Raw genomic sequence first — 16,071 nt, forward strand, 5'->3', positions numbered from 1 at the left:
TCTTTTTGTAAAGAAATAGTTACAAATGAACATCAGAAAAATAAACAAAAGCTGCGTGTACACATTTCTGAAAGATCCTTTGAGAAGAGGAAAAGACTGACTAGTTTGAAAATGAAACTGCATTCTTTTAGAGGAAAAAAATACAGGACAGCAAATGAATCTGATATAGACGGATGCATCCACATGAAATGCTGGAAGATTAATAAGAGACATATGTAAATAATAAAGCTGTACATAGAATATTTGAAGTAACAGAAAATTCATCATGCCAAACTATTTGTTACACAGGGTAATACATTTTTTATTTTATTTTTTTAAACTTTAGAAACAGCATCTCTAAGCTTAAGAGAAACATGTGATATGATCTCAGACAACTGTCTCACAGGAAATCAGAGAACAGCAGGCAATAGTGCTAAGAAGAAGAATCTGGGGATTAGAGTAGGATGATGAATTAAATATGAGTCAACAATATGTCTCTTTGGTGACAAATGAAAGATTGGGTCATTATTACTGTACATGTGCTATTAAAAACATATGAGGTAATTATTGTTCTGCTTGGCACTGGATGATACTTGGCAGGAGAATCGCAGAAGCCATAACCCCACATCCAAAGATACAAAACATCTTAAGCTACCAACGCACAATGACTGCACACATTTGGGTACCATATTTTAACAAGAGATGATAACAAGCATAGAATGAAAATCTCTAAGTGGTCTTTCACTTACACACACAACTGATCCCAAACTTAGGTATTTCTACAGTTTTTTTTATTTCATTTTTATTATAGTGCCCTGTACAAGCGAAAAACAGATTAAGTGATATATCCAGTAATTTATAATTGAAGTAAAGTTCTGGCATACCAAAGTCAATAGCATTTTTCACTTCAGTTACACTGCAAACTTGTTCATTAATGTTAGGTAAGGTGAAAGAAACAGGATGGTAAAAGATCCAGTGAAATTTTTCCTTGATTATTTTCCCATTCACAAATTTGCTTTAGTGAAGTTCTAACTCTGTTATTTGGAAAAAAAGAAATACCACTAGTAGGCTTTAAAAGTGATGTGAGGAAGCATTTAGAAAGACTGATCAGTAGATTTATTCCATGAATAAAACTCATGAAGAACAAGCCTCTTCCAAATCATCTCTTTATCCAGAAGCAATTTAAAAGAAAGGTAATACTTAATCACTCTGGTCCTCAAGAGAAGTAGCCAATAAATTGAAGCCCAAAATCATACTGCTGCTGTATTAAAACATAGCCATAAGAATCATTTAACCTTACAGCATAAAACTCAGCTGATAATTTTTTTTTTTCTTTTTAACTAACACCTAATAAAATTTATTCTTGCAGAATTGTGGAAAAGTTAAGCACCGTCTACCCTTCTTATAAAGTTTCCTGTTACAAGGTTGCATGGTTTACACATATGTTGTATTTTATTATTAAAAAAATTCTTCCATATAGCACCCTCTTTGTTGTAACATTCAAACATACTTCACCTCTGGGCCAGTGCTATAATAAAATTAAAATTAATTCAAGACCATTTGCTGAGAAAAAAAAGATAGGTTCGATGTATTTTCACACTTTTTTCTTCACTTGTAACTTTTTCACGTCAGAGTTGTACTTCCTTTTTCACCTTCCCTTTGCAATTGTTTTATTATTTCCTTTTATTGGTACAGTATCCACCAAACAACTTGAAACAAGTCTGACCTGGAAGTCAACTTAAGGTATTAGGGTTTCAGTTTAAAATATTTTTTAAAAAGTCAATTCCAAAACCTGTGCATTATTAGGAGAATCAAATTCAAATCACTTGTCAATTCATTTAAATAGGTCATGTAAGAATAAGACAAACTCACTAATTAGTTACATCTATTAGTTGATGCAATTATATTTTGTGGAGTCATACAAAATGGTAATACTGCTTTTCCAGTGAAAGCTAGTGTCTCTAAAAGAATATCATTCAAAAATATTTTAGTAACTAAAAAAATTAGGATACTAAACTATACTTTCACTCTCTGCCACCAGACATTATTAATATTCTATTCCATTATAGGGCAATACAGTAGTTCGTGCATCCCACTGGTTAACTACCAACATGCTGTTTCTTCAATTCTTACGTGAAAGGCATCTATATCAGTAGAACACACTGAAAAAGGAAATTAGAAGAGTTGAGACCGTTTGTAAAACCACTTGAATGTAACATTGACATCCCAGAAAATATTTGAGAACATAGTTCTCAGCTGGGAAAGGTCATCTGTTCCTATTATAACATGTGATTACACATCCTAGGCTGTCCAGATAGTAGTTTGGGAACCCTGAACTTCTTGCATCAGTCTTCAAAGCACAGAACTCCACCTCCTTACACACTGCTGTTTCTATATTAATCACTATCTGGTCCCACCATTCAATAATACATATACAACCACATGAAATGTATGTGATAATCTGTAAAACTGCCTAAGCTCCAAGCGACTGTATTTCTTACACAAAGCACTTCTCCAGTCTTTATGCAGTTTCAGCAGAAGTTGCTTCCAAAAGAATTTCCTTGAGTGTTGGCCACGTATCTGACTCAAGACAAACAAGGCAAAGAATGGAAACTGCAGCCTGATCTGCACACTTAAGGCAATAGTAAGGTTACTTCCTCTACTCTGTAAGAGAACACCGTTACCATTTCTTACAAGCAGAACGAAGCAGGCTACACATCAGTAAATCTCTCCTTTTATGAAGAGCGCACAAGCAGTACATTGACTCTTTCTCAAGGTGTGGAAGGACTTCGGTTAATGGCTATGAACTGGAAGAATTGTAATCTATCCAACAGAAACTGGAAGCGTAGGAATAAAAGTGATTTTCCATATCACAGCGGCACAGGGTGAGACAACACACGACATTTAAGCACCCTCGACATGAACAAGAAAGTCAAAGCACAGGAAAGTGTTGATTTCTATATGCTGTACATACAATTTTAAGATGGCTGTGACACTAATTATCCAAACACATTAGAAAGAGACTGTAAAAACTTGAAGTAATATGAATTTAGTGCTTTGCCCTAAGCTAAAAGTTGGTTTTAATGCCCATCTGCATATCGCCTACTGTACCAATATGTAAATTCACCAGATTCCTAAGTAAGCAGTTTATAATTCTCTTTGATTAACATCTATAAAATTTTTTAGTGTTACCACATAAAAATAGTTCACTGCTATTGTTCCACATAAGTGAAGCTAACGCTGATAAGAGAAAGCAAGATTTCTGCACAGCTAAAGAAGATTCAACCCATTTTTAGATCTTTTAATTAAAATAATGTTAGGATGTAGTATGTTATTTCTCATAGAATTTGCATGTGAATTTGCTAAAATTGCAAACAAAAAAAATGCATGATCAAGTGATATCAAAATTTAACAGCTGGCTTTTAGTCTAATCAACTTCACACCTACATAGAGAAAACCATACTCCCATTGTTTTCATAAATATTGTTTTAGCTTCCACCAAGAGAAAACACGTAGAATATTGCTTAATAAGACTCCACTATTTCTAGACTAGTGTTGGATTTATGCCTTAAGAACTGAGATGAAGATGCACTACTGCAGAATGAATAAGGAAAAAAAAAAAAGAAATTTTCAACTAAATCAATACTGATTCCACTTCATTCTGTTCTTTTAATCCGAAGTTTACAACTTATTTAACAGAAAGAATCATGTGTTTTTCATTATTTTTTTCCCATTTTTAGTAGGAACTTTAGCATGCTCTTAGGTGAAGCAATGACTTTCAAATCAGACAAACAAATGTTGAAATATTTAGGGTTTACCAGCCCAGTACAACATTATACATTATTTTACTCGACCTTAAATCCCTTGTTACTTTACATAAGACATTTGAGAAACGCTGTTCTGTCTTCAAGCTAAGGTTCTAAAACAGCAAGCAAGTCTCATGCTGCACGTCAGTATTTGTACTGTTTCAAATCTAGCACAGGTGCCTCCACGTCACAGAACAACCACAGAAGTGTTAATGCATCCTTGCTCATATTAGATGAGCTCTCAATTCAGATTTTGATGGTCAAGAGTAGACCTTTGGATCGAGTGACCAGAGACAGCACATATGTTTAAGTTTTGCACTTCTCTCCCAAACAAAAACATACCAGAAGCATGGAAACCATCCCAATAATGGGATGCTACCCAATAACTTTGCATTTGACACAAGTATCTTATAAAGACACTGATCAGCAAGCTACAGATGTGAAAACAGTAAGCTCTTTCCAAGATGCTGTAAGCTGTCAGCAAACATCACGTTTCACAACGGAAGTTCCATCGTTAACACAGTAATCTTTGGTAGCATAATTGCACGATGTCATGATAATTTTATAGAAGGACAGGTTACGTTATATGATTAGAAAAGCTGTACAAAACAAATTTTTCTGTAGACTGAATCCTCTACAAATCAGAAAAAAGCACATGCCACTTTCTCAATTTCATTTTGTTCCAATAGATAAAAGCTTAGAGTCACCTCATGTTTTTGAAATCTTATATTTCAATTAAAATAGATCATAAGAATCTGTTCATTATTTAAGGGCTGTGACATTTTGTGGCTGGGTTAAGAGTTCACTTAGTTAAAAAAAAAAAAAAAGCACTAACTTCCATAATTTTATCATTAATTATCTTAAGAAGATCCATATGCTAGAACAAGGTCATTGCAGAAGAAACTCAATTTACAGCTCTATGATAACAAAAAAAGTACAGACATTCTACATAGCAAAGTAATGAAAAAATCAAGTCCAATTTTTAGAAGTCTGGGCTAAAGATGGCAGAGTCTTTTTTAAGCACAGAATAATTAGTTGATCTTCCTAAGTCATTAACAGTTCTCATTTTAGTACCAGCGTTGAGACAACAAGAAACAAATGTAAAGTTAAAGCATCAAAGAAGTGCAAAGAAAGTTCTACAATACAATCCTTCTCTTTGTCACAGCTTTCCACATGCTAAGTAAGAGACAACTAACTGTGTCTATAATTAAATTGAATTATATTTGATTCCTTGCAGGCTTTGTTTTGTTTCCATTTGTGTTTTTAAACCATTTCTACTAGTTCTGTTTAGAAGACTAGCTAAACACACAAGGAATCTCCTCGTTTTTACTTCCCACTCCCTGGCTTAGCTAAACCTTAAGACCTTAACAGCTTAGCTAAAGGTAGAAGTTCATTTTGCCTTTTTACCAAAATTCTGCAAGCAACAGAATACTTCTGTTTTAGTTAAAAAAAAAAAAACACCACCATAATAAGGTTCACAGAAAATGCTTTTGTATTTCCTACGCTACATGAAGTCTAGCAATAAATGCACCTGTAGAATTGGTACAAGTATCAGGGCTGATGCAGAGACACAGCCTAGTAACCAATAACTGTAAGGAGAGGACCATCTAGTGGTCACTTAGCCACATTTCAGACACCATTTTAACAAACATTTAATTTGAAAATGCTATCAGTGAGGCTGCTAGCAGCTATCCTTCCAGGTTGCTTTCTACTTATCTCACAGTTCTCTCTTCAGACAGAAGTCTCTAATACCATTTTCCTTAATACATATGGAAGGCCAAAAAAGAGAAAACCAATCAAGAAACAACAGTTTACTCATATTTTTATATCTCCATCACTTCTCACCTAGACAAACCAGCAGATGAACAGATCAAACCATAACACAAGGGTACGCTGATGCAAACTAGCAGGGACAGGAGAGCAAAGCTTACACTGGAAGAAACTGACTGGGAATATGTGGTATACAATTAGTGAGTAAATTCTAATTCTTTCTTGGAACATTTCAAATGACTGCAGAGACATCCTTCCCCAAATACCACATTAACAAAAGCTGTGAGAAATCCTACTCCCTAATAATACACACAGGCAGAGGATTATGTAAGCAAATGTTTAACTCCAAAAAGCTGAAGGAGTTCTGGTGAAGCTTCATAACCAAGTTGAACCATAAAACAGCAGTAGTGTACTTGCTTCTAATAGCTCAATTCTGCTTAGTTTCTAAAAAGCCCTGTTAGGTTTCCAGGTCACCCAACACCCAAAAGAAAAATTTCAGGCAGTTTTTCCCCAAAAATACCACACTTTTTGTAAACTAGGAGAGCAGATTGCACCCCAATACAACCTTAAAAGTTAAAAACAACACTTTTCTGGTCCGAACCAATCTAACAAATCTGTCTCTACAACCTTTGAATGGATCCAATGGGAACTGCAGGATTTTCAGCAATTCACAAAGTTAAAGAAATGGACTGTGCAATCTTAAAGCATCAAGAGACTAACAGAGCACTTTGCATCTGAGTTAAGGCCACAGCTACAGCAGCACATACACATGTTGGACAGCACAGACTGCGTCTGCACAGGAGTGGAAATCATATTATAAGTTATTACAGCAGAAACCTGAATGCCAAGAGGTATTTTATTTGAGGTATGAGACAGCAGTAGTGAAGTGGTCGTTTTCTTCAGTTCCCATTAAATTGACAAGCAACTACTTGGAAGCAATTCAACAACAATAACAAAAGAATGAAGCCACATAAAGCAGAATTAACTAGGAATGCAAAAAAAAAAAAAAAACTGCCAGTACAAAGAAAGTACTCAAAAGTCACAGGACACCAGTACAAACCAGTGTACAAAAATTGAATTTTTTCTTTTGCCACTTTGAACCAGTATGGCTGCACATAATGACTTCGTTCCCCATGAAGGGTATAGAAATGTGATTTCTATATAAAAAAAAACCTACAGCATTGTCTTCAGCAAGAGAAACCTAACCAAGACTGAGCAACAACACAGATCGAGCGTTCTGTCACCCCCTGCAGAATTCTTTGCTTCCACAGATGAAAGATTATGTTCCTGGGGGATTTACATTTCCCCTCCTCGACACTCCCCCAGCCTGCTTTCCTTGTACTTGTTCTGCTCAACTGCCTTTCTCCTCAGTCTGCTTCAGTAGATCTGTAAACATGACCTCCGAAGTGCCTCTTCCAGCTTCTCATTGTTTCAGGGATACAACAATAAGATACACATTTGCTACACAAGTAACAGAGAAGGCAATAAATATAAAAAACCTTCAGCTAGTTCCCTTCTTTTAGAGCATGATATAGAGCACAAACTGCAAAGCAGGCTCACTGCTGCACGTTTACAGCACTTACACCATTATGAATTAACCTCTCCTGTCAGGGAGATAGACTGTTAGAAAAATACCCAGCAAGAAATGCACAATTGTGGAAGTCACAGAGTCAAAACTAACGTGTATTTATTTATACAGCGGATGGCTCAACCACAGCACAGAACATCTGCCAAAGACACACATACAGACAGCAAAACAGGCCAGGCCAAGCATCTATCCATTTACTCAAGATAACAGCATTTGGTAGACCACTCTACCAACTCACTTTGGTTGGTCTTGCAAGATGGAAAATACAGACATTATCATTCATAACCCTCAAGTAGAGAATGGGATACTTAAAGATGTTACATTAACAAAATAAACAACATACGGACCAGATTCAATGCAAAAGGCTAGGACAATACTAAATATACAGCCTTGACAAGAAATTTAGTCAGATTTTCAATTAAACCAACAAAGAAAGATATTAAATCCAAGAAATACACGTAAAAGCCACATAAAATTGAGTTCATTTTCCAGTATCCACTTCACCTATTTCTCTGTTGCTTCAATACCTGCCTTTAGAGAACGTTCAGGTGCCTGATAACTGACTAACATACATTTCCTAGATTTAAGTCTTAAAGCTTCTTTATCTCATGATAGTAATGAGGATTAGTTATTACTAACAAAAATGTCTGCCTTCATTCTTTATTAACATTTGTCACATCAAAACAAGACTCAAGGCAATTCTTTCCCAACAGCATCGATTACACTAGGGCAAACTGCAACATGAGAAACAAAGGAAAAGGAGAGCAGTTTGACAAGCTGGGAAAGAAAATCTTACTAGAAAATAAGAGAAATTTACAAAACACACTAGAGTTCCCTTTGCTGCTCCTACTGAGTTTTTTCTGTCAGCACTGATTGTTAGTTTGACCCTCTTAGGAATTAGAAAGTGTTTGGCTAGGGAGGTAGGTTCTGAGGTAAACTATCTGGTTTTCCCCGCTTGCAAAGGTATTTTCCTCATTATCTGATTTGCATCCCACACAGCTTTGATAAGCTATCTTTTAAGATAATCCAACATCAAGTATGAGCTGCTGGATATCTACAGTAAACAAACATACACGGCACAGAAATCCAGAGATTTTATTCTGCAGAACTGCATGGTGGTAAATGGATATTTTGTCTTATTACTAATAACCTTAGCTTATGATCCCTCAATCCATCCACTACTACAGTTTCACTGCAGAATGTCAAGAATCCAGCTATAATCTCCTCACAGTTTTAGAGAAAAATCAGTATCTCTTTTAAATGTTAACACAAATATGTCTGTGCTCTATACATTCATCCCACAAAATATCCACAGAACTGCTTACCTTCTCATTCTAGTGACTTTAGTCACATATTGCTCCAAAGTGTTTGGGCAAAATTAGAAGGAAAAGGTATCTTTGATCAGTATAAATTGTGACCAGCTGAATTCTCTCCCAGGGACAAGCTTGACTTTAAGGTAAGGCACTGCAGGATTATTACTAGAAAATTACAGCTACAGAACTGAGAGGTTCCCCGACTAAATTTGACACATTATCTCAAAAGGCTTTTTGCCTATTAAAGTGGCATCAGTCTGAAAAGCTTAGGAACATTATTAGTGCAAATGACCACTATCTCACAATGCTTCTAGGAAAATTTGCCTTCTGAAGAGAAAGTGCTGCATGTAGAACAAATCTAAAAGCTTCCAAATTAAAAAAGAAAAAAAAAAAAAAAAAAGAAGTTCAGTGACTGTAAATATATTTAAAACTAAAAGTACACCAATAATTACTTCCCACTGTTACATTTTCCAGTCTTAGCTTTGTTTGCTCTCTTTCCTAAGCCTCTATTATGCATCTTTAAAGATGCTCTGTATTTTAGAATCAGAGAACAGAAGTGTTGACTATTCTTTGTCTAGGATAAGAAACTTGCCAAAAAGCAAAACAGAATTAAAGCACAGAAGAAAGCAATTACTTTGAAAGTTAAGGGTTTTTTTAGTTTAGTTAGTTCCCCCCACATACACACAAATACTACCCTAAGCTCATTCCTTGTTCAAGACAAAGAGAATACAACTGTTCTGTGCTTAATACTCCTTGCCTCATTTTAACTTATTTTTGTGTGCATCAGATACAACATTATCATTTAGAAATACAATCTCCTCTAGACAGCAGCAGCACATCACCTTTCAAAATTTAAGCCTAATCCTCAACTGCTCACAAATAAACAACAAGTGATGAACAACGTGCAGCAAGCAGCTTACCTTTTACACCACCAAATGGTCCATAAGTCATATTACAAGCAGTTCGCTGAAGCTGGTGCTCATACATCAGTTTGATCTGATACTGGTTACCATGTTCTACATTCCCTAGAGTTTCTGCAAAAAAAGTTTACAACCTTGATTCATGCAATCATGTACACAAGAACACATGGACCCATACAGTTAAAGGTTCACCAGTTTAAAGAGCAACCTGAAAAAACGCTTACTCCTATTGATTTTGAGATGAGTTGACACTACTGGCTTAAAAATAAAAAATAAAACCTGAAGGCAGAAATAGCAAGATGCTGAGATTTTATTACTTACCTGTAATTTTCTTCATGTCAGGCACACCTTTAATATCAGAAAAAGTCTACTCAAAAAGGTGGAATTCTTACAATTCTCCAGTCAGTCAATGGATATATTATATCCAACAAAGCAGGCTCAGCTGTAATGGTTCTTGTTTCAAACTGAACTGTAGCCAGTTATAAACTACATTTATTACCAATATATATATTACGTGTAGGCTACATTTATCACTTGCCTTTACTCAGTCTGAAACTCAGTGCAGTGATCAATACTGGTAAGATAGAGGCACATACACATAATATTATAAAATGATTTTTGTTACACTTCATATTCTCTGCATGAACTAATATCCTGACCCCTCCAGAGAACTAGAAGAAATTGAAGAAAGTGAAGTTAAGGCTCATCTTTTGATAATCAAAGTCTTTTCCACCCATTCCCAAGGAAACTTACTCATAGTAAAGTAACACGTGGAGAATCCTAACAGCAAGCAAAAAAATTTTTGACAACAGTCACATCAGCTCAGGAAAAAAGACTTCTTGAGTGAATGAGATCTAAGATAAATTTTGTCCTAAGTTTAGGTCCACAAGGATTATTTCAACATTCATCTTAAAGTGAGAAGATTTGCAGTTTACGCTAACCTTCCAGGCAATTGCTCCAACTAAAATCCACTAATGTTTTTAAGTGGTTGCATGAAAGCAGGTCCACATTCAGGAGAACACTGGGACAGACTTGGAGGACACAGCCCTGCCTGGACAAGTATTTACAGATCAACACCAGAGGAGAAAAAACAAGAGAAAGTCTGTGCATACTGACTGTAGTACAATACCTATGCCATACATTAATCAGCCTTGAAGGATGCTTCCATTTGTCCAGTAGGAGAGAGATTAAAATGAAACTGCACTACAGATAACTGATACACGACAACATGTATAAAACAGGTAAAATTCCACTTAACGAAACAGTAATTTGATGTGGAAGCATAAAAGTAGTGATCTTTATTTTTGGAATGAGTTTGTTTATAAGTATAAAAAAATTTAGATAATAGAAAGAGCATTCATTAGATCATGAATGCTTACATATTAGTATGAAAAGTCTATTAAAGGATCGTAAACATTTTCAAAGTCAGTCTGGACTAGGCTTTGAGCAACCTGTTCTAGCTATCTAGACATCTAACAGATGTCCCAGTTCATTGCAGGGGAGTTGGACTAGGTGACCTTTAAAGGTGCCTTCCAACTCAATTCTGTGAAATAATTACATTTCACATAAGTTGTCCTTAAACAACTGTTTGACCATCAGCACGTTGAACAGTAACTCCTATTTCGATCTATCAGCCACTAGGAAATATTTTGACATAATTACTAGTGTCTCTTCTTCATACATGAGTGAGAAAGGGAACGTGACTGCAGATCGTCAGGGGTGATGAGAAAACATTCTGTAATTACTGAGTTTAGCATTTAACCTAATCCAACTTCAGAATGTGCTTAAAAATCACAAGATACCTTGCATCAGTAAACTAACCTGAAACAGCATACACACAGAGTCTTCGGCAATGCAACACAGCCAGATGAAGTCCTTCAGTACCACTATAAAAAAAATTAAATTAAAAAAAATAAATGGGGAGAAAAAAAAAAGTATTGTTTTCAGATATAATTCAAGTTAAATGCATGAGAAAAAATTCAAGCAATATGTCAAAATTACTTTCAGGTTTTGGCAAGATCCTAAGGTTTGAGAATGCTAGATGCTAGCCTAAAACAATCTAGTACTAATCTTCCTAAATATACACTTCAGTGCTCGAAGCTAGCTGCAAAATTAAGGTGAATCCCTACAGAACACTTTCCCCCCTAGATTTATGCTTAAAAAGCATGCCAACTATTTTCCTGAGTCAGCTTGAAATTCTTTCCGAACAAGGTGCTGTCAAGCCTTAAAGAATTAAATGAACAAGATCATTTTCTCAAACAAATACTATTCAGCAGTCATATGCGTTATTTTTAAAATACACTTTTGTACTAGCTGCATGGAACCCATGTGAATTAAACAATAATGCAGAAGTCATAAAACTTGTAATTCAAGGCTCATCTTCTCCCTCCTCCAAATTTCAGCAGTCTCTCTCCTGTACCTGGCCACTTATTTCTACTAAATTCATTAAAGATCTTCAATTCTCTATCAAACCCCCTCCGAATGGCAACATTATATCTTAGGAGACTGGAATTACAAGAGAGTATTACTGGCATGCTTTCTTAATACCCCAAAATCTTCAGTATAACTTTCCTCCTGCTCTAGGTATTTCAAGAAAATAGTATAAGTACCTGGAAGATTTTCCTCTAGTTAGGCATTAAGTCAAATGCCGTGGTTCAATGAAGCAAACCAAATGCATACTATAATATTCATAAATACATTCAACAGGCATCAATGTGGAAGCTAATGCCATTTCACATCACCCAAAACAGGAAAAGAAAACCACATCAAAGCCTTAAATAGTTATCTGTTGTTAACTTACGAAACAAATTTCCCCACTTCCACCTGTAGTATTGGCTCTCGTAACTGCACTTCCAAGAGCAAGTCCTCAGCTTGCACTTCATCTCCAGGTTTCACAGGATGTGGATTAAAGATACGGAGATATCCCATATAACTGCCCACAATAATCTTATCTACAAGAAATAACCAAGTGAGATTACAAAATCCAACAGTGCACGTAGAATTAATTTTACTTCTGAAGAGCTTCAAAGAACTGGCATTTACATGGTGTTACAGATGGAAAGATTATCGTGGAGAAAGTGGGAAAAGAAACAAACAGGGAAGGAATACTCACCTGTATCCAAAGATGTAGGCTTGCAGGAAAGACTCTACAGAGAGGGAATCTCCAACAAGAGACCCTTCTCCAGTGGCAGTCAGCCCTTAAATGGGGTCTAAGAGAGGCGCAGCCAGGCTCCACCCCTTTGATCACACAGCTGAATCGCCTTCACCTGTGCTCCCATGGCTGACTCAGTGCTTGCCTCAGGTGATCAATCAGTGGTTCAGGCCTCAACAGTTCCCACACACGTGGCTCGATTAACATTTACTATGCTCTGTCTTCTATGTCAGAGTAATTAGGTTAACAGTATTTAGTGTTTATTCCCCCAGTTAAACCTGACAGCAAAGGCTGCAGTATAGCAATCATCTTGGTGGTAGCACTAACTATTGTTACCATCCTGTACTTTCAGACTGATGTCCGCACTTCTTGGAAAAAAAAGCCTCACATTATGGTTTTTAACATTTCAAACTTTTAGTTTCAACATCTAGGATCTGTGTATATGCATATTGCATCAACAGAACTGTTAAAATTTATGTCTGCATTTGGATAAATATCAGCAGACCTAAACTAAATACAGATATTTACTACATCAGGCCAACAGAAGAAAATAAGGCCTTGAGATTAGCTTTTGAGACAGACCGCTTACTTCAAAGAGAAGTGGAATAGCTACATCATGCTTTTTCTGGAGTTAGCATTTGAAACATCTAAATATTCACTAACAACTAAAAAACTAGCAACAAAAATTATTCATTAAAAAAAAAAAAAAAGAACCAGCTCTCATGATAACTATGAAAAATGCAAATACAATAAATAAATAAATAAAATAAATAAAATGCAATACCTCTTTCCTTTATATACACAGCATCGTTATCATAAAAGCAAATAAGCCTCAAATCCAATACAAGGTTCTGAGGAGACCTCATTGTGCTTTAGCAATATACAAGGGGAGCTTATAAGCAGGAGAGGGATCAATACTTTACATGGTTTAATAGTGATAAAACAAGAGAGAATGACTTTAAACTATGAGATGCGATTAGATGCTAGCAAGAAATTCTTTACTCAAAAGGGTGGTGAGACACTGGCAGAGGATACCCAATCTCTGGAGGTGTTCAAAGCCAGGTTGAAAGGGGCCCTGGGCAGCTTGATCTTGAGGGAGGCAACCCTGCCCACAATAGGTTGGAACAAGAGAATCTTAAAAGATCCCTTCCAACCTAAGTCATTCTATGATCTATAATGCTTAGAAGTAAATAGAAAAGTTCTCCCACAAAACAACTTAAGCCCTGCTTTTGTATCAGTTTCATTTTTTTTTTTTTCCACAAAGGAAAGTTTCAATCTGTAACACCTTCAGTCAATTCTTACTGAAAAAGGTCACGCAAAATAGTAACATAGCTCAAATTCTCCTAAAAGGAAGAAAAAGAAAAGTCTGCCTACAGTAAAATCAAACTCAAGAACCCACAGTAAGCAAAAAACACATCTTGAATCAAATGAACAGTCTTGAATAAGAAGTTCCCAAATATTTATTTGAACATGAACTCTCACTGATAGCAAAGATCACAAACTACTGTAGATATGGCCTCAAAGAGACATCAAGTCAGTTCCATACTTCACTTTCATTAGTGACTACACAGAACAGCAGGGTTAACTCACTTATTTCAATGTCCTCATATTTTCCAGGCACAAAAGGCTGTTCGCTCGTTTAAAACACATTCTCATTAACTTTCACTCTCCTTTTCCACACACACCCCCCCTTTTTTTTTCCTTTTACTTTTTCTCCATAAGTCCTTTCATGGATTTTTGTGTTTGCTCATGTTCTGTTTCCTGCGCTGCACTCGGTGAGCCATTTTAAAAGAAAATATCTACCACTAATAAAATAAAACAAGAGAAATTACTACTGAACACAAGCAAGAATTAAGATGTTTAGAAGGGATATACAAAGACAAATTGAATGCGTCTTACCAAGTCCACAGAGACATGTTAAAGATACCTTAAACTAACTAGCCAATTAGCCTGGCTAACAAGTTTTCACTACATGTTGCTCTGGTAACAGCAAACTTGCAGCTGTGTAGTCATTAGTCAAGTAATTCTGGATTTACCTTGGCCACTGTTATCGACATCAGCAACACACAGACAGCCTTGATCAAATTCTTCCTTCTCCCCAAGTACGGTGGACCACCAGTCTCGAGCTTTAAACAACGACATTCTTCTTCACTGAAAAGGAAGCCAATTGTTTTTTAAAACCTGTACTGACATGCACATCACTTCAAACAAGCCTCCTTTCTTCCAATAACAACAGCTTTCACTATGTGTATATCACCTCTTAGCTTCACGTTGCTCTAGTGGGAGCTGGATGCATGTTAATCTCGGATGTTTCTGATTGAGTCCTTAAAAAGTATCTTGTCACAAGTTCATAGCATAACTGCGATAGGAAAAAGCAAGAAAGCTGCATCTTTTAAAAAGTGCTATAAGTCAAAAGAAGGAGCATTAAAAAGGTAAATTAGAAGTTTTTCAAGTTACAGAACTGAGATTCCTTTATCAAGGAGGAAAACAAAAAAGCACTTTCTGATCTGTCCCTGTTCATTACAGGGGAGCTGGACTAGATGACCTTTAAGGGTCCCTTCCAATCGAAACAAAGCTATGATTCTGATGGTGGACTTCCATACAAGCTTATATTAGAAAAGCAAACGAAGCTATAAAAAGCAGCAAAACCTACACCGAGTAATCGCCTTGCAGATGCCCCAGTGACGTGCCCAAAGAAGTCGGTCAGACAGGGCACAAATCAGCTTTCCCGTTCCTTACCTGCTGCTATTTTAAGCAAGAGCAGAGAATCCTTCTGCAAGCAGCCTGACAGCAACATTACCCAGCTCAAAGCTCACAGCTCCCTGCCCGTGCTTGGAGGGCTAAGTCAAACCTCAACCGTTACGCACAAGATGTAGCTACCATGGGGCGGGTGGGGGACGATCTAGAATCATACAACAGCTTAGAATGGAAGCGACCTTATCGCCCATTCAGTTCCAACTCGCCTGCCACGTGCAGAGCTGCCACCCACCAGCTCAGCTGCCACATCCAGCCCGGTCCTGAGCACCTCCAGGGATGGGCATCTCTCTGGGCAGAGTTTTTACTCTCTGAGGGCTGACTGCCCTGGAGGAGACGAGTTCCCTTGCACTCAGACGGAACCCTTCTTGCTTCATGCCTACTCCTTCACACAGCTCTGCACACGGACGCCCCAACCCCGGAACCCGAACCCAAAACCCAGCCATCACAGTGGGATGAGGGGCGTCGAGAAGCGCTGGGGAGCTTACCAAGCCGGCAGCAGAGCCGCACCGAGCGGAGGGACCCCCGGCCACAGGCAGGGGCGGCCCTCGGGACGCGGAGGCCGGCAGCGCTCCGGCCCCTTCCCCGCCTCCTCCCGCACCTCGAGCGCCGTCGCCGTGACAACGGGCGGCACGGCTGTGCTGGGAAACGTAGTTCGGCACCGCCGGAAGTGTGGCCGGCGCGCCGGGTTCTCCCACTTTCTACCCACGGGCGGGGGAGCTTGGGGGTAAGCGGGAAAGGAGGAGGTTCGCCTGCGTTCCCCCGGAGCTTCCTCAGCTCCCGGTGGGTT

At 37.4% G+C, this 16,071-nt stretch overlaps 1 protein-coding gene across 8 annotated transcripts in view; it reads right to left on the reverse strand.

The window, feature by feature from the left end:
• BBS9 (Bardet-Biedl syndrome 9) overlaps positions 1-15,924 on the reverse strand; it is a 276,456-nt gene extending 260,532 nt beyond the window's left edge. For all 8 annotated transcript variants that reach the window (XR_014884013.1, XR_014884014.1, XM_085226608.1 and 5 more), the window contains exons 1-5: positions 15,770-15,924; positions 14,564-14,678; positions 12,177-12,327; positions 11,198-11,262; positions 9,377-9,490 (exon numbers count right to left, since the gene is read on the reverse strand). Coding sequence is in view for 6 of the 8 variants with exons in the window: in XM_085226608.1 (XP_085082734.1) it covers positions 9,377-9,490; positions 11,198-11,262; positions 12,177-12,327; positions 14,564-14,669 (436 nt within the window). In the remaining 2 variants the exon portion in view is untranslated. The remainder of the gene's footprint in view (positions 1-9,376; positions 9,491-11,197; positions 11,263-12,176; positions 12,328-14,563; positions 14,679-15,769) is intronic.
• Positions 15,925-16,071: the final 147 nt, after the last annotated feature.

This window comes from Meleagris gallopavo, chromosome 6, assembly GCF_905368555.1.
Source record: "Meleagris gallopavo chromosome 6, MGAL_WU_HG_1.1, whole genome shotgun sequence".
NCBI lineage: Eukaryota > Metazoa > Chordata > Aves > Galliformes > Phasianidae > Meleagris > Meleagris gallopavo.